We start from the raw sequence: 20,414 nt of genomic DNA, 5'->3' as shown, positions 1-20,414 counted from the left end.
GCTACTGAATGGCGTTCCACTGCCCAAAACAGACACTACGCAGGATCTGGGTGTACTCTAAATGTAGCTAGGAGGACCTTTGTGCAACTTTGTATTGAGCTCCAGTTGCACCTGTTGCTGGATCAAGAGGGTAGGTCAAGGTCATTCATGCCCTGGCCACTTCCCAAATGGACTATTGCAATATGCTCTACATAAGGGTTGCTTTTGAAAATTATCCAGCAACTTCAGCTAGTGTAAAAAGTGCAAGCAATTATGTGTGTTTCTGGTACAGCGCACATTACATCTCTGCTGTGTGAGCTGCACTGTTGCCAGTTTCTTTCTAGGTCCAATTCAAGCTGCTGGTGTTGACTTTTAAAGCCCTACACTGCCTGAGACCAGGTTATCTGAGGGGCTGTCTTTTCCCAATTTCATAGACTGGTCCCACTGGATCCAACAGAATGGGTATGTTATATAGGTACCACCATCTAGGGAGCTACTTTTGGCTACTCTAGGCAGCAGATTTTTTCTGCTGCGGTGCCCACATAGTGGAATATTAACCCAGATAACTGAGGTCCAACGTACAATGAAGAGCGAATCTGACAAATTGTTGGCAAGTTTTTAATAAAGATTAAAGGTAAAGTTTCCCCCGCACATGCGTGCTAGTCGTTTCCAACTCTAGGGACCGGTGCTCATCTCCGTTTCAAAGCCGAAGAGCCAGCGCTTGTCCGAGGACGTCTCCGTGGTCATGTGGCCGGCATGACTAGACGCCAAAGGCGCACGGAACGCTGTTACCTTCCCACCGTAGTGGTCCCTATTTTTCTACTTGCATTTTGACGTGCTTTCGAACTGCTAGGTTGGCAGAAGCTGGGACGAGTAACAGGCGCTCACTCTGTTACGCAGCACTCGGGATTTGACCCGCCAAACTGCCAACCTTCTAATCAACAAGCTCAGTGTCCTAACCCACTGAGCCACATTGTAGCAATAAGAGCAGAAAGACACAACTGCATTTTTGCACTTATTGCATCCATGGATTGCCATCTAGTGGCCCTGTTTAAGATGACTTGGTCCCTCCTAGGGATGGATGGCTCGAAAGAAGGACCCCCATGGGAACCTTTGAGGAAATTGTCAGATAAAAGTGCCATATTCACTCTGAGCTGAATTCCAGCTACACAGGTGATGCTAAGTTGCTGGGAGTCTGGTCTGGTGAACAGTTTGAGCCTTTTGGTCCCAAGGAAGGGAACTGGATTCTCAAAGCTGAGAACGTGGTGACTTACTCATAGATTCATATCCTTCCCTGATAGTCAAGGCCTCCCTAGAGATGACTATAGCTAGGTCCAAGTGGTGAATGCAGCCTTGTCTGAGGGACCATTCTGTCTGTCCTTTAGTAGGAGATGGCCCACTGATTCCTCAAGAAGCCTTCATATGATCCAACATTTCTGCTCAATTTCTGATCTGTCTCTAATTTTCCTTCTTGGGAAAGGTTGTTCAGAAAGTGCTTGGGCTACAGCTCCAGAGGTCTCTGGAAAAAACTGCTTACCTGGATCTCTTCCAGTCAGATTTCAGATCTTGGCACAACCCTGTAACTCTATTGACTGTGCTTATGCATGATTTATAACAGGACCAGAATGGGGGTAGGATGATGGGGGTGAAGATTGCTTTCTAGATCCAAAGATTTTCCATCTTTGCTTCTGAATGAATTGTGTTCCCCAGACAGGTGTGCAGTTTGAGGGCACTCCTACACTCATGACTTCTGCTTGAAGATATGTGGCAGCCACGACTCCAATCTATTTTGTGTACCGTTCCAGGATTTGGAACCCCTATCCATAGTCACTCATGCCTGTTCTTTCCCATCCACCCCTTAATTACCGCAACATGCTCTACACAGAGCTGTCTTTGGATTCTAGAAGCTACAGCTAATTCAGAATGCAGCAGAGGAGTCTAATTATGAATACATCTTTGGGAACCACTGTAAAACACCTGGGAAATTCCCACTCCCAATGATACTAAAGCTAGGGTTTTAGGGTTAGGGATAGGTCTCCTTGGAATCTAGGAATAGATTCTTAGAGGTGCTCTAAGGAAAGGGACAGTTATAGGTTTTTCTTCAGACTTCTTCTTGGACCACATAAAATACATGTGAAACTCCCATTGCCAATTAAAAGAAACCAGAGTTAGTTTTAATCTTAGTCATAGTCAGTGGTGGGATTCAGCCGGTTCGCACCACTTCGGCCGAACCGGTAGCTAATTTTTTGTTGCCCAGGCCCAGAATGGATTTCTGGAAGCGGCATCCACACAGAGAACCGGTTGTTCATATTTGAATCCCACCACCCCGGTGATAGGGTTAGGTCTCCTTGTTGTTGTACTTTGTGAGCTGTGCTAGTTATCGGCAGGCTTTTAGGTAGAATTCAAGGTTATTGCCCCAAAGGTGCTTTTCCAAAAAGACAAGTGGACTGGACTTTCTTGGTGTGTTTTTTTCCTTTGAAAACATTTTGCTTCTCACCCAAGAAGCTTTTTTCAGTTCTTCTTGCCTTCTGGAAAAGCGCCTTTGGGACAATCGTGATCTGGATGATTAAGCATCTCAGACAATTGAAGATGATTACTTTTAAAGTTCTTCAAGGCATGAGCCCACATAGATGGTACTTGCGATTAAACAGTGCCCCACCCCCCAAGTCCATTTGACTGGCTTTTCAGTTCTTAAGGTATTTGTACAGTATTGAGGAATTAAGAAAGGTTGTTGCCCTTTACCGCGTATTAGAATTTGCTTCAACAAATCAGACCCCTTTGTTGCAGCCAGTGTTCTACCCACCCTCTGCAAATCCTGCCAAGCTATTTTCCACTCACCTTGAGGAAGGTCCTCACGTAAGGAGCCTGCTTGACTGGGGCTGGAGGGAGGGATTTCAGAACCAGACACATCTCCATTGGGAGTTAGAGATATATGGCAATTCCAACCAGTCTCGAGACCCATCTTCTCAGCAAAAACCTGCAAAAAATTAATTAATTAATTAATATATGCTGTCCAAAGATGGAAGGCAAGAGGTTAGAGAGAAAATGAAATCAAAGCAGTGATCTGGGTCTACAATCCATAATTCAATTTCAAGATCACATATTACAAGGTATTCAGAATTTATTTTGATCAAAAACCTTTCTGGTTATTTTGATAAAAAGTCATCAGTGGTACATTAAAAACTATGTATGTTCTAAAAATGTGTACGTATTTCCAAATGTACTTTGGCTCTACTAGAAGGAAACTTGCGGCCGGCATCAACTTTCCTCCGCCCAGTACGCTCCCAGAGAGAGGGCCTCCTCAGGGTGCCACCGGTCAAAGAATGTCAACTGGTGGCCCCCAGGGGGAGGGCGTTCTCTGTGGGCGCGCCGGATTTATGGAACCATCTTCCGGCCGAGCTCCGGATGGTGCCTGAACTCCGCTCCTTCCGGCGCGATCTCAAAACCTACCTTTTTGAACAAGCTGGCCTGGCCTGATGGGATGGGGTTGGGTTTTATAAATCTGTTTTTAACTTTTTAATGTGTACTAATTTATTCATGGGCATTGTTTGTTTAATCGCTTTTAATTTTTGTATCTTGTTTTTAATATGTATTGCCCTGTTCACCGCCCTGAGTCCTTCGGGAGAAGGGCGGTATACAAATTAAATAAATAAATAAATAAATAAATAAATAAACTTCTATTTGGGGGACAAAATGAGTATATTCCCATTTTTGGACGCACAAGCCTATCTAGATTTACTATGTCAAATTTACTATTACAGTAATATATATTAAAATAAGCCTAATGAGCATTTAGTGAGATTCTTCCTTAATATACATCTTTCCGATAACAACAACATACTTTGGGAAAATTGACCATGATCACAAACTGAACAACATTCCTGTTAGGCATATGGTTATAGCCTACCTGGTTGGGTTGGAAATATATAAACCATGATGTTATAACTTTAAGGTGCTAATTGGCCAATGGGTGTGTAAGTTTTTCCAACGGCCATAAGAGGGAGCTAGGAACATGGCTTCTCTCTCTCTCTCTCTTTGCTCTCATTGTTTTTGCTTTTGGTTTACTACTGTGTTAAACCTTAGAAACTGTGTACTTGACCTTCAGACATTGTATTTTGGATACTCCCTGGACTGTTGCTGTTGCTTATCTGTGTATGACCTGGACTGTTTATTCGGATTGTGTTTTTGTTTTTACACCTACTAGTAAAGTATTTTTCTGGTTATCACAACTCAGTGTATCTGTGTGGTTACTGTGTGACTCTTACTATTCTCAGTACGCTTTTGCCTGTGCAGGTTCTTGATAACTCAAGAAGCACTTTGCACAACAATTTTCATTTTGCTAACAATTCCATTACTAAATTATCAATTGTGGTATTTATAGGAAAAAGAAGTGGGAGGAGAAAGTATTTCAAATTTAAAAAGATTAGCTATCACGAAGACTATCAATGCTAACATACAATAAACATATCAAAGGAAGAAAAAAGGGTAACATTCGTTCAGAATCAGTCCCAGGATGAACAGGACCACTGGGTCCTTGACCTGGCTGCCACAGGAGGAATGCATGCTAAAAAGTGACGTAAAAAGCAAAGAAATTGCTTACCTTACTCTTCAGCTCATCTTCCAGGGAGAAATAGACAAAACGAATGCAAGCATTGACTAGTCCCTCAATGAGGCGGACGACATCTGATCGGGCCTGATACTGGGAGGAGACCATGCCCATGAAGATCTGGCCACTCAAAGCCTGGATACAGTCCTCCTTCTCCATCACTTCCCCGATCCCTTCTTTGGGCATGCGAACAAAAGCAAATGCACAGCGGCAGATACGCCACGGAGATACATGCAGCCGAGAAGGCAGGCCGAGACAGGGACAGTCACCAGAGAACATCCAAGGCATCCAGTCAAAGGATCAAGAAGGAAGTATGATCAGCCACGACCAAAAGATCCCAGTGCAACACGTACACGTGTGCAGTGAAAGAGGGAAAGAAAAAGGAAGAAGAAAAAAAAAAGGCTAATCAGTTATAAAAAAACTAGTGACCGAAAAGGTATGTGCAAAGGTATCAACAGAACACCCAAATCCCAGAACATTTTTAAAAGCTAGGGGCAAGGTTTGGACGATCAATAGCTTTTTAGCAAATAGCCCCATCGGCAGAAAGTAAGGGAACTGGACTTGGAAGAGATCACTGTTATTCCACTTTTCTTCTCTTGTGCTAACTGGGATGTCTAAATTAGTTCTTTACAATCAGCTAAAAAGAAGATCCTTGAGGAACTTGCCAAGCTAAAGCAGCAAGACTGAGGCTGGATCAAATTAATCCTTTTTTCCGATGACAGGGCAGCTTGTCCAAACATCAAGGTTTTTTCCCCCCTCTTAGCACTTTTTCTTTTTTTTATATTTCCCTTAGTCTATATTAGCCTTTATCTTTATATTTTTAAATTTCAATAAAAGTATTATTAAAAAAAGCACACATCAAGAGTTTAGGTAAGCAGAATTCTTTCACAACTGCCAGAGCAGAGGGTGACCAGGAAAGGACCTTGAACCAGGGGGAAAAATGAATCCAAGAGTAATGAGATCTTTGTGCAATTACAGTGCCTTCTTATAAGAAATAAACTTTATTTAAACAGAGAATTCTCAATGAGACAATATCTTTTGCAGCCCAAGTAATTTTGCATTTACCATTAAGAGCACTTTGACTGACATTTTGTAAAAAAAAACACTGTAATTGAAGGTGACAATCACCTGACTCTGTCTGTATTTTTAAATTGCATCATTCCCCTCAAATCAGTGGAACAACCTGCCTCCAGAAGTTGGGAATGCTCCCACACTGGAAGTTTTAAAGAAGAGATTGGACAGCCATTTGTCTGAAATGGTATAGGGTTTCCTGCTTGAGCAGGGGCTGGACTAGAAGACCTCCAAGATCCCTTCCAGCTCTATTCTATTCTATTCTATTCTATTCTATTCTATTCTATTCTATTCTATTCTATTCTATTCTATTCTATTCTATTCTATTCTATTCTATTCTATTCTATTCTATTCTATTCTACTCTACTCTACTCTACTCTACTCTACTCTACTCTACTCTACTCTACTCTACTCTTTTCCTCCCTGCAACATCTTTTAAAAGCTATGGTGAATCTAGATCAGCTTCTCTTTCTGCATCAAATCCCAACTATGGTGGTGAAGCACATACCATCTGAGCTCCAGCTATTTCTGCGGCTGCTTTGCTTGATAGGTATGGTCCCTGGAAGATCACAAGAGGTGAAGATGGCATTTTGCCCAGGAACCTGCACCAGTTCTATGCATTTGCCATTCAGGAGGGAAGACAAGGCACAGTGCATGGGCTTGTAGGAGAAGGCAGAACAATAACCCGAAAGGCAGGCACGCTGGTAGAAATCCAGCACTTTCTTCCTGAGAAAACAGAAGACAAAAGCCCTTAGAAAAAAATTCACCCTAAATCACTTTTGTTGTTGTTAGTTGTTGCATAAGAAACCCTTGTGTTTACATTAGCAATGGATGAAATACTGGATTCCCTTGAAAAATATTACTTCAGTCTCACCCTTTTAATAGTTTTGGGGTCAAGGAAATTAAAACAGCCTAGTGAGGAATGAAAATGCTGTCAGGCTGCTGGAAGGGAGAATAAAAAAGTGTGTGTGTGTGTGTGTGTGTGTGTGTGTGTGTGTGTGTGTGTGTGTGTGTAAAAGAATTGGTGTCAGGTCCCCAAATCCTTGTTTTCCCTGGATATGTGCTCTTGTCTGGGGCTTGCCAATCTGCTGGCGGGGGGCGGGATGACTTCCCTACTGTCACTAACTCCTACTAAAAGTTCCTTTTGTGAAAATGTCTGTTTCAAGAGTTCTGCTTTCTTGGGTGGAATGGAACATCCTGGGAGGAGCTACAGTTAATTAATGAGGTTTGGCCTAGTGATCAAGGTGCTGGCCTAGAAACCAGGAGGTGGTGAGTTCTAATCCCACTGTAGGCATGAAAGCCAGCTAGCTGACTTTGGACCAGTCTCTCTCAGCCATCTCACAGGGCTGTTGCTATAAAAAAACATTCCTCCTGCAGAGAGGAAGACAGTGAGAGAGAAAGAGAGAGAGGGGGGTGGGTGGGTGGAATAAAAGTATAATAATGATGATAATGATGATGAGCACCATTATCATCATCATGCAATTGTTTTTGTTGTTGCTGGCCTTCTATAAATGGGCATTTGGGCTTTTAAAGTTGCAGTCTGAAATACTAGAAAAGACTGTAAAAAAACAGCTTAGCTCCAGAGAGGTCACAATAAGGGTGCTTGACAAGACAATTCAACCTCCATTGATGAGTGTGGACTGACAAGCTGCAAAAAATGCAGATCCGGACAGCATATAAAATTCAGAGGCGTTCAGAGGCAGCCCTCTCCCTAACATTAGAGGTACTCTTTACATGCATAATCAGTCATAGTTCTACAATATTGCCAACAGGTTTTTGATAAAACATAGGTATAAATTTTTGTGTCCCCTTTGGAACATTCTCCCCCACCTTGCAGAGATGAGGTGGGCCCACCACTCTTCTCACTTTTCAACAATGTCTAAAGACCAGGCTCTGCCATCTTGCTTGGGGCTCACAGAGGAGATGCAGCTGTGGGGCCGGTTAGCACCCTGAAGGCCCTCCGCCTACCTTTTAATAAATGTTTTAATATAACAATAGTATTTAGTCATATACTGCCCCATAGCCCTTTACAGCACTCTCTGGGCAGTTTACAATGTTGAAGCATTATTTGCACATTAACTCCAACAATCTGGGTCCTCAATTTACTGACCTCAGAAGGATGGAAATCTGAGTCAACCTTGATCCCAGTCAGGATCGAACTCCAGGCTGTGGGCAGAGCTTGCCTGCAATACTGCACTTAACCACTGAGTCGCCAGGACACTAGTGTTGAGTTTTAACTATCCTTGCCTCTATTTTATTTTATCTTTTTATATTCCATTTTTATTTTTTAACATTTTATTTGTACACCACCCAGAGTTCCTCTGTAAGGGAGATGGTTTCTTCTAAATAAATATATTTTCCTCAGTAGGGAAATTGAGCTCTGGAAGCAGGACCTGTTTGACGACGCCATGAGTACTCTTCAGAGTGAGGGGAAAAATCCCTGGCGCCAAACATTCATCCCAAGAAGCCATTGCTCCAGCAACCTGTATTACAAAGCCAGTGTCTCTGATAGGCCTAGAGAGCAGTCTGTCTACCTGTCAGAACCAGAAAGCGGGTAGATATCCGAGCCATCCCAGAAATCTGTGCAAGCCTCCAGGATGATGTCAGCAGTCCCGTGGGAAAGCATCTGCTCTGTGCCTAGGAGAGAAAATTGGACCTACATAGCAAGCCTGAAGGTGGCTTGCTGACAGGCTCATTTATTTTACAGCTTTCACATCAACCACAAGCATCTTCTTGCACTGAACAAAAGGACAACATGGTGGTGACTGAACAGAACAGGCCCTAAAAATAACCCACTGTCTGTCATCTGATTATCACAGGAGATTCCCAGCCTGTCAGGAGCCACAGCAGGGCAACCCCAGCTTTCCTGGACAATTATGTTTTGTTTCCTTATGCTGACTCGCGTTATGTTAGTGCTACTGACAAAGTGCCCATCATTTTTTCCACACTCAGGGACTTATGCAATATATATATGCAATATACAATAATTGTATATGCAATATACAATAAAATGTGTATCTCATCTATAGGCAATATTCCCTTGAGGCAAAACCTCTAACCTGTTCAGTGCCAGATACAGGATACCTCTATGGCAAATAATGGCTGCCCCCTGGGACCGATAGTCATCCCTCATCTGTCCTATCTCTTCCCAGTATTGGGTCTCAAAGCAGGGCAAAGCTTTGTATTAGAAATAGATACATGTACTTGAATAACATTTGCATTAGATAAGTATATAGAACTGTCATAGTTTACTGTTAAAAGGCTTTGTCACACTGTGCTTTTTGTTTTGTTATATTTTACTTTTTTTGTTAAAGCGCTTTTTTATTAATCAAAAAGCAATAAAAAAATAATAAAGAAAAACAGGGCAAAGATGTCCTCATTTCTTAACACACTGGTGTATTGAAAAAGAAGATTCATTTTAATTGGAAATCCTATTGTTCCCTGCCTTCCTCCAGAAACCAGCCATTCCCAGCATGGGGCCTTTAGCTGCAACCAGACTACAATTCTTAGCCAGCACAGCTCTGCTGGCAGGAAATTCTGGATTTGCTGTTCCAATACAGCTGCACTGTGCCAAGAGGTTACAGAACTGTCCCTTGGTGATGCTGGAAGGTAATCAAAATGCACTGTTTTTAATATAGTAGTTGTTAAGTCCAACTAGCTTTTAAGCATTAAAATAATTGTAATAAAAATCAATTCTGCTTTCCAAACCTGTTTAGCTTTTTACAGAGCTTACATACCGTCTGGGCAAGTGTGGAATATATACTCAATTCTTTAAAATAAAAGGCAAACGGAACTAACGGAAAATAAACTGAAGTGGGATATTTGGAAAAATCCTAATATTCTAGTTCTCGGCTGGAATTACACCCAGGACCCCTAACTTGCATCTTAAAGCATCAGTCAAGAAAAGTTAGTTAATCTTCATTTTGTGATGTGACTGGAATAGCAATGTTTCTTCCTCCTGGCATTTTGCCATAAATCCAAGCGGACACCTTAAATCTTTGAATTAACTACAGAGGCTGCCTGTCACATTGAAATCCCAGAGGCCGGACACAGCAGTTCTCAGTTTCACAGTCTTACTGGTTGTGGTGTCTTTCACAAAAAGGCTGATCATGTGACTCAAAGGCGGCCTCCTCTTGGTGACGAAGGAGAGCTTCCCAAGCATCACTTCTTTCACCATCTCATCGGAAGGCAGACGGTAAAGGGCCATGTAGTTCTCCTGCTTGAAAAGCTCTTTGGCACCAGGTGTAAACCCTAGGAATGAAAACCGTCAGTGGAAAAGGAGATCACCACAGGAAAGATTACCCAGATCACGGAAAATACGCCGCAGCTCTCCTCACTCGCGTGCCATTCCCATCTGGCCAGCGCCATCGTCCAGATAGCAGCTCCTGCTGATTAAATACCTCCACCATCTTCTTTCCTATTGCCTATTTTGCAGTCCAAAATGAAACACTGGGTGTCAAAGCAGACACACCACCATGTGAAATTGCCCTTAAAAACAGAGATGGGGGTCAAGCATTGCATCACAACAGAATGATTCTGTGAGTGACCGATCTTACCCTGGAGACCTACAATTAATTAAATTTGCAGCCTTATAAAAGGCTTTCTTAAAACGTGATAACTATACAAAAGAGAGTAGCTTATGAATTGTCAGAGGTGGAGAAGGTGTATTATTACACAGTTCTGGTATGGGTGGATGTTGAAGGCTTAAACCGATTAGGGGAAACGGAAAAGTTTATAGGAGGACCTAATCCTCTTTTGTCCAGCCACTTCAGCTATCTCTTGATTAAAGCAATGAAGAATTAGAAATCAGACAGTTTACCTTCTGAATCTCAGTAATATTCTTTGAAGGCTAAAATAAGAGTTGCCTATCTTTGATATAGTCAATCCCTAAATCAGTATTAGCCAGCATTCGCCACTGGCTCTGTAAACTACATGTTAAAGTTGATAACTGTAGATATAATACTTGTGTAGTCAAAAGTCTACTAATTGTTTGTGCAGACTTAGTTCACACGTACAGGTAGTCCTCGACATATAACCATTTAGTGACCATTCAAAGTTACAACAGCACTGAAAAAAGTGACTTATGACTGTTTTTCACACTTACGACCATTGCAGCATCCCCATGGTCACGTGATCAAAATTCAGATGCTTGGCAACTGGTTCATGTTGATGACGGTTGCCATGTCCTGGGGTCATGCGATCAGCTTTTGCGACCTTCTGACAAGCAAAGTCAATGGGGAAGCCAGATTCATTTAACAACCATGTTACTAATTTAACAAATGCAATGATTCACTTAACAACTCTGGCAAGAAAAATCGTAAAATGGGGCAAACTCACTTAACAAATATTTCACTTTAGCAACATAAATTTTGGGCTTAGTTGTGGTCATAACTCAAGGACTACCTGTGCTTTAAATAAAAACTGGCTGGGGTTGTACATCATGCCAACTCATAAAACAGTTGATGAATTTATGAAACCAAATTACACTATGGCCTAGGACAGGGGTCAGCAACCTGAAACAATGAGAGCCACTCGGAACCGGTTCCCTCAGAAAAGGAAAAACTGGGAGCCGCAAAAACTGTGTGCGCATGCGCATACATGCGCGCATGCGCAGAACAGGGTTTGACTGAAGAGTGGAGCCAAGGCGAGATATGCACCTGCATATTTGAATTGATTGGTTGAACTTTTTTAGTCCCACTTTTTTTTTTGGACTGCACATGGCAGAGGACTGGGAGCCGCAGGAGACGGCTGAAAGAGCCGCATGCGGCTCTGGAGCCGCGGGTTGCAGACCTGTGGCCTAGGATAATGTGTGCACCCAGTCACAGTCGTTCTATTTTCTTCTCTAACATAGGTAGTCCAATTATTCGTTTAGTGACCGCTCGAAGTTACAATGGCATCAAAAAAGTGACCTATGACTGGTTTTCATACCTATGACTGTTGAAACATCCCCATGACCATGTGAACAAAATTTGGGCACTGGGCAACTGGCATGTGTTTATGACAGTTGTACTGTCATGGGGTCATGTGATCATCATTTGTAGACTTCCCAGCTGGCTTCTGACAAGCAAAGTCAAGAGGGGGAGTCATATTTGCTTAAGGAAAGCATGTTTCATTTAATAACTGCAGTGATTTGCTTAACAACTGTGGCAAAAAGGTTGTAAAATCGGGCAAAACTCACTTAACAACTGCCTTACTTAGCAATAACAACCTTGTGTTCAATTGTGGTCATAAGTCGAGGACTGACTGTAAACACCATTTTCTTTTGGAATTTAACAAGCCAAACCAAATGGAACTTTCTCCCTATACATGTTTCCAGAATTGTTAAACATGTTTAAAAAAATCAAAGGCTAGAGATTTTGTTTTTCAGGCCACAGAGCCTGGTATAGTTTTTTTAAAAATCCCAGAAATGCTGATCAAGAAGCAAAATTCTGTTGATAGAAATAAATACGTTTCTTTAAGTGGACTTTTTAAATCCGCCTTTGGTCTCTCAAGGAACACCATCAAGTTTTGATGGAATCCATTTTGATGAAACTGAACCCCTCTAAGGTTCAGTTTCAAAATCCCTACTTTAAGAGCATTAAAAAAGATATGCTATGTCTCAGTTGTCCCACATCTCCTCCACTAATGTCCATGGAGATTTCTGCTAACAAGAAAGCTATGAAAACTTTGTGACTTCTTCTTTAAAACCAGGGAGATATTTTATCACCTGCTTCATACCTATTAGTCTGGCAAGTTCACAAAGCCCCCACGGTATGTGAACCGGCAAGACAGCATGATGTGTCTCTTGCAAGGCGAGGTTACACAAGTGGTCAGAGAAGCGGCAGAGGGGTTCTGTCACACTTGCGTTGCACAGATTGAGCAGCACGTTCAGACCCAGGGGCTTCAGAGAGGTTAAGTGCATTTGCCAGTTGGAATCATCAAACTGGATGCAGGAAGGGTTCTGCTGATCTTGAGACAGGCTAAGCATTTCCAAATGGTAATCGCAGACAAAGTCTTCAGCCTCACAGGCCAGTCCCTCAATGTCACCTTCCACCTAGGCCAGTAATAAAGACAGGCTTGATCAATTCTAACAGGATTTTTAAAAATGGGTATCTCATCCCAAATCAATATTAGAGCTAAATGGCTACAGTGATAGAGAAGATGCCAGCCACTCCTTCCCTCATATCAGACGTGGGCAAGCGTGGCAATTTTATGATCTGTGGACTTCAACTCCCAGATTTCCTAAACTAACAATGCTGGCTCAGGAATTCCTGGAACTGAAGCCCCCAGCTCGTGAAGCAACCATAGTTTGCCCATCCCTGCCTTATAAATATGCATCGGTTAGTCTTGAGGTTTCTAATAGTAGGTTACTCATGACCATTAAGGCTCTTCCATTTCATTATTGAGGTCCCAGAATAATATTACTTTTTCATATTAGAAAGCAAGACTCAGATTTAGAGTAAACAGTCAGAGGATTGGATGATAGTGAAAATTACAGGCAAAAAAACCCTGAAACTAAAATTCGAGGGGTCAGTTTGACTCTTTTCAGTTTGCGTGGTTTTTAGACGTGGTCATTCTTTCATTCTCCAGAGTTCTGTTGATGTCACAAGTCTCTAGAGAATAAAGGCAGGACATAAAGTCAAAAGACATATGAGAAATGGCCTCAAGAGCCTGAAGAAAGCTCTTTCTGATTGGATTTTAAAGAAAAAGGACAAATGGCAGATAGCGTTGTTTAACCAACTGAACAAACCAGTTCTTATTTGATTTTTCAGCTGTTTACTGGTCATGGCTGAGTAGCAACTACTGTGAAAATAATAGGACACGTAAGAGTAGCTGTGCTCTCCTCCTCTGGTCTGTGAAGCTGAACATGAAAGTATTGCTTCCGTGGGTTAAGCTTTCATATTTATGGTTTTCTATATGAGAGAAAATTAGAGAATCCAGGAAATGCAGTCTATCTATTACTTAAGAAACCTTAACTGAGAGTCACATAGTTGAAGTTAACTAAAATGACCACCAATCACAAACGGAAAGGTTGTGCAAACGCAATTCAGAAGTGCTTCAGATTCCATGCAAGCAAAGCATTTTTCTATGCCTTCAGGCTTTTAAACAGGCAGGAAAAAGAAAATCCAGTTCCTTTAATGCAAGGGTCTTCAAACTTGGCCCTTTTATGACACGCTGGCTGAGGAATTCTGGGAGTTGAAGTCCACAAATCATAAAAGGGCCAAGGTTGAAGAACCCTGCTTCAACGGGACATCTTATCAGAGATGCTGAACAAAAAAAGGTGGTTGCTATAATGACTGCAGAGGAATGGTATACTCACACATGCTGAAGCATTTCCGAAAATTTTTTTGAAGTATGCACAACCCAAGTAAACAGTTCCCCCGAAACCTTTTTAAGGATGCTCACCATGTTCTTTCTGATTTTAAAGCTTCTTCTAAGACTGGAGTTCCTAAATAGTTCCCAGGTCTTTTCTTTGTCTTCTGTTACACACCTCAGTCTCAAATCCCAAAGCCCTCATAATCTATTGTCTTGTACTTTATGATGGAAATCTCCTCTCACACAAGTAATTTTAACGTGGAGTAAGGAGGGCAGTACTCATATTGGTAACCCCGCTTCCTTTAGATCAGACATGTCAAACACAAGGCCCGGGGGCCAGATCCGGCCCGCGAAGTGGTTTCATGTGGCCCGCGAAGCCATCCTGGAAACAGTGAGGGAACGGCCCCCACTGCCTTGGCCCTGGCCCAGAGACCCTCCTCCTGCCAGAGACCCTCAGATCTGTCCCACTCCTGCCCAGGCCCCCATAGGCACCCTTGAGGTGAACGATGTAGAGCTGGTCACGCCCACCCAGTAGGCCATACGCACTCTAGCCACACCCACCCAGTAGGCCACACCCACCCAGGCCACACCCACCCGGCCCCCTGAGGGCAACCGCAATGCTGATGCAGCCCTCAATGAAATTGAGTTTGACACCCCTGCTTTAGATTGATGCTTCTCAAAGTTGGCAGCTTTAAGATGTGTGAATTTCAATGCCCAGAATTTCTTCAGCTAGGTATGAAGATCACTGCTCTGCAGATACCCATATTGGCATTGTCTCCTGCATGAAAGGAAGACAATGGGCCAGAAGTGACCCATCCTTCATTACCTGAGTTGGCTCCTCGTCTCCTCCTTCAATGTCTTTGCTGAAGCTCACATTAGATCCCGAAGGGTGCTTGCTGCGGCCTGCTGGTTTCTTATGAATCTGAGGATCAGAAGACTTGGGAGTATTGCTGGTGGACCACTCAGCCCTGTCTTGCTCGTTGCTGATGCGAACCACATCCGACAAGGGCCCTGAGAGCAAAGCATCCCTTTCATGGGGCTGTAACACAGCATAAACAAAAGAGGTAAGCAGAAAAACCCTGCAAGAGGAAACAAGGACTAACGTAGGTATTTATGAATAAGCTGAGTACAGGTAGTCCTTGACATACAATTGAGCCCCCAAATTTATGTCGCTAAGCGAGACATTTGTTAAGTGACTTTTGCCCATATTTTATCACCTTTCTTGCCACAGTTGTTAAGTGAAGCCCTACAACTGGTTGTTCTTATTTGACTTTCATTCACAAAGAACGGTCAATGAAGCATTTGGATTTTTGTTTTATTAAGAGAGGAGCTAGGTGGAGCAGAGAGTTTATGTTGCATTTAGAGATGGCAATAAGCTGTTAAAATTGTTTTTGCTTGTTTGGATGAAGGGGAAAGTTATCTTTTGTTCTTGATGTTTTCTCTTTTTCACACTTTTTGTCTTTTGTATTTTGCTGTTTGGGGTTTTTTTTGTAGTTAGTATTCACTTTTACTCTTTTTATGATCCTTAATAACTTAAGGATTACGGTTGAAAAAAAATCAGGTTCCACTTATCTGAGGATGGGCTAACCTGCAAGTACCTATGGCAATAGTTTCTAAATGTACCTCTATTTCCCATATGTATGCATATATAAGCCCATCCACAGATAAGCAGACCCTCACATTTTTAACCAAAATACCATGAAAAATGCAAGGTTGACTTATCCACAGCTTATTTTTTCATGGTATCTTGGCTAAATGTTCCAAAGTTGGATTATTCACAGGAGGGGTTATACATGAGTATACATGGTATATTACTTAATAATCTCATGTCAAAGGAAGGCTCATTTCATAATCCTTCCAAATGAAATTCCTGTTCAAGTTCATGATCAGTGTTTTCAGGAAAAATAAGTGTTACTTAGAGCAGAATTTTTAATTCTTATTCCCTCAACAACCACCTGCAAAGTATATGCTTTTGGGTTCTTTTGAACTATAATCATACTCAAAAAACAAAATAAATGCCTGATAAATTTAATTAATCTTTAAATCTCAAATTCTCTCCTAATTCCTGTTGAATTTGACAGAGGTAGGAATATGATATCATTACTAACTACGTGAATAGGAACTTACTTTGTATACATTTATGGTTTGTACAGAATATACTTTATATATTGGGGGCCCCTGAAAGCCCTAATAAGCAGGCAATACATAGAATGAAGGCTATTGCTAAGCACATTGATTTGTGCTTCTTATATATATATATATGTTAAATGCTTGTTAACTATTTAGATTACCTTGCTAGGCCCCAAACATGGGACAAATCTTTATTTCCTGTTTCGGCCTAACCGAAGGCCATCCACAGGCAGTAGTCACAACAGTGACAGCTCATATTTGTGTAAATTTTAGATTGCTGACAAAGAATTAAAGGGAGACTGATATGCATTTCAAACTTATTTGTTTTCATCAGTTAGCCACACCCTTCTGAGATTCGAACCTGGGCTGATTGCACATTAGGCAGTTGTTTTAACCTCTAGGCCACAAGCTCTATCTCACTTTGTTAGCTGAGAAGCAAGGGAGATATGTGTTAAATGCTTGTTAACTATTTAGATTACCTTGCTAGGCCCCAAACATGGGACAAATCTTTATTTCCTGTTTCGGCCTAACCGAAGGCCATCCACAGGCAGTAGTCACAACAAATTTACACAAATATGAGCTGTCACTGTTGTATAAATAAATAATCTAGATTGCTTATGTGGGCTAGCTGGAAGAGAGAATAAGTTTCCTAAGGTATTTGATTGCTATAATTTAGCTGCAGAATGTGAACATGCATCTGCAGTATTTAATTGCCTTTACCTTGCAAATGAAACAAGTCAGGAAGACCAAGACCTAACGAAGTATCCTTTATGAACCCAACCCTCACCTCTTCATCCATCTCTGGGTGGCAGAAGGAGCGTGTGGAGAGTTCGTCTGTCAGATCTTCATGGCTGCTGTGAGGAGGTTCCACTTTGCCACTAAAGAACAAAACCGTCTCTGGACTGGGGTTAGGCCAGGACAGAATTCCTTGCTTATCCACACAGCAGAGCACCTAAAAGCAAGCCCAAGACACCTGACAAAACCCCAGAGATATACAATAAACTATTGGGCAAGGCTATGTCTGTATCAGTGAGCCAGACACAATGTTCCATCTTTTAAACATAATGCAAGACAAAAGGCCATTTCCAAGCAACCTTCAATCTCTCAAGCCTTTTTTATATTTCCTGAATGCAGAGATATGTGCAGATGCCATAAAATACTGTAAAGCTAAGTAAGGAGATGACAAAGTACAGTCCTAGCTCAGTGAGAGATCAGCTGAGGCCAAAAGGAATGACAATTGGCAGTGTGTAGTATCCTTTATAACTCTTTAGCCATCTTCTATTACATTTCATGTTTAGGAGTGAAGACTCCTGTGAAAAATAGGTAGAAAGTAAGGCCCAATAATAGATTTTTAGTAAAATTAAATGTTAATGTTCTAAAAGCTGAAAAGGACAAGTGCATGCCTACTGCTCATTTGTAGTTTATTGATTTAAAACTAGAAACCTCAACTTTATTAAATTTTTTTGATGTAGAAGAGACTACCATCAGTCCAGCCAAGATAAAAGAGTTTGCCAATCAATAGCAACTTGATATCTTGGGGGTCCTCAATCTAAAATCAAAATGATCACATTTCTGAACCATTATCTCATCAATATCTAGCCAACACGTTCAGATAGATTTTAGAAGAACTGTTGGAACCATAAAGGAAACTAGCCAACGAGCCACATGGCAGGGAACACTCTATGCTCATTTTTGCAACTCTTCTTGCAAACAGACTTACTGTGACAGATCCCAAACTGTGAAGCAGACTAGAGGTGAAGGTGAGTGTTGGTGATTTGCCCTTCAGAACTTGCAGGAAGTGGCTCCAGATACACCGTAACATTTCCTACCAAAAAAGCCACAACAACTGGAGTCAACTAAATGCGGAAGAATGACAAGTTCAAAAAGACTTCATATAGGAACATGGTTATTTCCAGAAAGACAGGATTGGTAGCAAGTGACAGTTTAACATTTCCACAGGAACTAAGTATAGCAACCTGTGTATAAATTAGATCTCCAGTGCATGACAAAGCTTGTAGGGAATGTCGGACTTGAAATATGTACAGGAAGTAGGATGATTCAGAGGGGGTTTTTTTTGTTCTTTCTTTCCTTCTGCTCTTTTTGTCTTTCTTTCTTTCTTTTCTTTCTGTTATTTTAATTTCTTGTTTAAGAATATAGATCTAAAAACTATTGATTTTTGACAAATACATATCTAAAAAAAGTAAGTGCTAGCAGAATGTTGAATTTCACCTTTGTGGAGCAATTCTGAGGGAATTGTTCAATCTGAGATATTTTTTAAAAACATAGATACATCATCCTCTATTATGTAAATTTTGTTAAAAATATGTGGAAAACAGATGGTGAACAAACAGGTCTTGGGTCTAGTGCAGTGGGATTCATATGGTTACAATTATGGCTAGGATTCCACTGTCCACCTATACATGGCTAGAATTCCATTTAGAATTTTGTTGTTGTTGTTGTTAGCTGCGAAGTCGTGTCCGACTCATCGCGACCCTATGGACAACATTCCTCCAGGCCTTCCTGTCCTCTATCATCTTCTGGAGTCCATTTAAGCTCACGCCTACTGCTTCAGTGACTCCATCCAGCCACCTCATTCTCTGTCGTCCCCTTCTTCTATTGCCCTCAATCTTTCCCAGCATTAGGCTCTTCTCCAGTGAGTCCTTCCTTCTCATTAGGTGGCCAAAGTATTTGAGTTTTAGCTTCAGGATCTGGCCTTCTAAAGAGCAGTCAGGGTTGATCTCCTCTAGGACTGACCGGTTTGATCGCCTTGCAGTCCAAGGGACTCGCAGGAGTCTTCTCCAGCACCATAGTTCAAAGTCCTCAATTCTTTGGCGCTCAGCCTTTTTTATGGTCCAACTTTCACAGCGATACATTGCAACTGGGAAGACCATAGCCTTGACTATACGCACTTTTGTTGACAGGGTGATGTCTCTGCTTTTTAGTGTGCTGTCTAGATTTGCCATGGCTTTCCTTCCCAGGAGCAAACGTCTTTTAAATTCTTGGCTACAGTCCCCATCTGCAGTGATCTTGGAGCCCAGGAAAACAAAATATAGAATTGGAAAAGATTATTTAGCCCATTAAGTTTCAACCTATGCTCCACGCTGGAATCCAAACTTGAGCATCCACAAGAGAAGAATAGCCAGCCTCCACATGAAGAGAACAAACAAACAGGAGCCCATTACCTCCCTTGCTTCCACTGTCAAACTGCTCTTACGATTAAATAGGGGTTCTTTTGCTAAAATTCAATTTGAATCCACCTTCCTTGTCCTCAACTTTGGAACAATAAGGAACAGGTTTTGACCTTCTTCTCTGAGACATCTCTTCAGATATTTGAAAGTGCTGTCATATGTCTTCCTCAGTCATTTTTTTCTCAAAGCTAAATATGCAAAGTTTCTTTAGTCTATCTTCATGTGACACAGAAAAATGGAAGAAACATTTAGTTAAGTTAGCTACATTTCTTTAAAAAAAACTGAACATGGGAAAAGAAATGCTACACTGAATAGGGGCCCATCAGAGCTGACAGGAGCTTACTCAAATTTCTTTCTCTCTCTCTCTCTCCCCCTCCCCCTCCCTCCCTCTCCGCAGTATTGTTTCAGAATGCAAGGGATTGCTTCAAAGCACTAAAAAAATTAGACACCAGTTCATCATAACCCACCTGAATAGATACCACAGAAAATTTGCCCACTAATACTACCATTTCTTATGCAATCATTACTGAATTCAATCGGCAATCCCCACTGCTTCTTAATTTAGATAAAAGAAAGCAACAAGTTCCACCAATGAAATGTTTCTTGATTTTGCAGATAATGGAAAAGCATATTCTGTTTTCTCAGTTTAGATACAACCCAAACATCTAAGAAAGAACAATTAAAGAGGTTGATGTAATAAATGATAGGGGTTTGGTTCCCATCAATCAGATTGTAATATTACATACAGACTACCTGGATAAACTTAGAAACTCTACCACCCATTTGTTCCATTTAATCTCTTAAAAATACACAGTTTCTCATACTTAACTTTCCTAAATCTGATTCTGACACACAGATATAGAGTATGCAGCCTGAATTCTTAGGATGCTTTTTCCAGTCCCTTGGACCATCTGTCAGTTATTTTCACTCAGCAAGACAAGCAATGTGAATTATGTGCTTCCTTAAAATAAACTTTTGAAAAATTCCACAGGCTTAATTCAAATGTCCTTTTGTTCTCAAAAATCAGATAAAACTGGTATACTGTAGACATCCACTACAGCGGAAGAGCATATAGAAAAGGTGTGCAGTAAGCGTGCCGACCATCACCAGTTTAGCAAAATGAAAGTGCCAACAAGCCAAAGATA

The 20,414-nt window shown here is 41.4% G+C and overlaps 1 protein-coding gene across 1 annotated transcript in view; it reads right to left on the bottom strand.

The window, feature by feature from the left end:
• Nucleotides 1-20,414, bottom strand: part of TMEM94 (transmembrane protein 94) — a 93,696-nt gene that overhangs the window by 17,345 nt on the left and 55,937 nt on the right. Inside the window, exons 12-20 of the mRNA XM_081318584.1 lie at nucleotides 17,802-17,906; nucleotides 16,869-17,033; nucleotides 14,778-14,990; nucleotides 12,374-12,689; nucleotides 9,734-9,907; nucleotides 8,191-8,293; nucleotides 6,165-6,382; nucleotides 4,580-4,761; nucleotides 2,818-2,956 (exon numbers count right to left, since the gene is read on the bottom strand). Coding sequence (XP_081174710.1) covers nucleotides 2,818-2,956; nucleotides 4,580-4,761; nucleotides 6,165-6,382; nucleotides 8,191-8,293; nucleotides 9,734-9,907; nucleotides 12,374-12,689; nucleotides 14,778-14,990; nucleotides 16,869-17,033; nucleotides 17,802-17,906 — 1,615 coding nt within the window. The remainder of the gene's footprint in view (nucleotides 1-2,817; nucleotides 2,957-4,579; nucleotides 4,762-6,164; nucleotides 6,383-8,190; nucleotides 8,294-9,733; nucleotides 9,908-12,373; nucleotides 12,690-14,777; nucleotides 14,991-16,868; nucleotides 17,034-17,801; nucleotides 17,907-20,414) is intronic.

This window comes from Vipera berus (assembly GCF_964194415.1).
Source record: "Vipera berus genome assembly, chromosome: 2".
Classification (NCBI taxonomy): Eukaryota; Metazoa; Chordata; class Lepidosauria; order Squamata; family Viperidae; genus Vipera; species Vipera berus.
The sequence above is the reverse complement of the archived record's forward strand: the minus strand, read 5'-3'. Positions and strand labels throughout refer to the sequence as shown.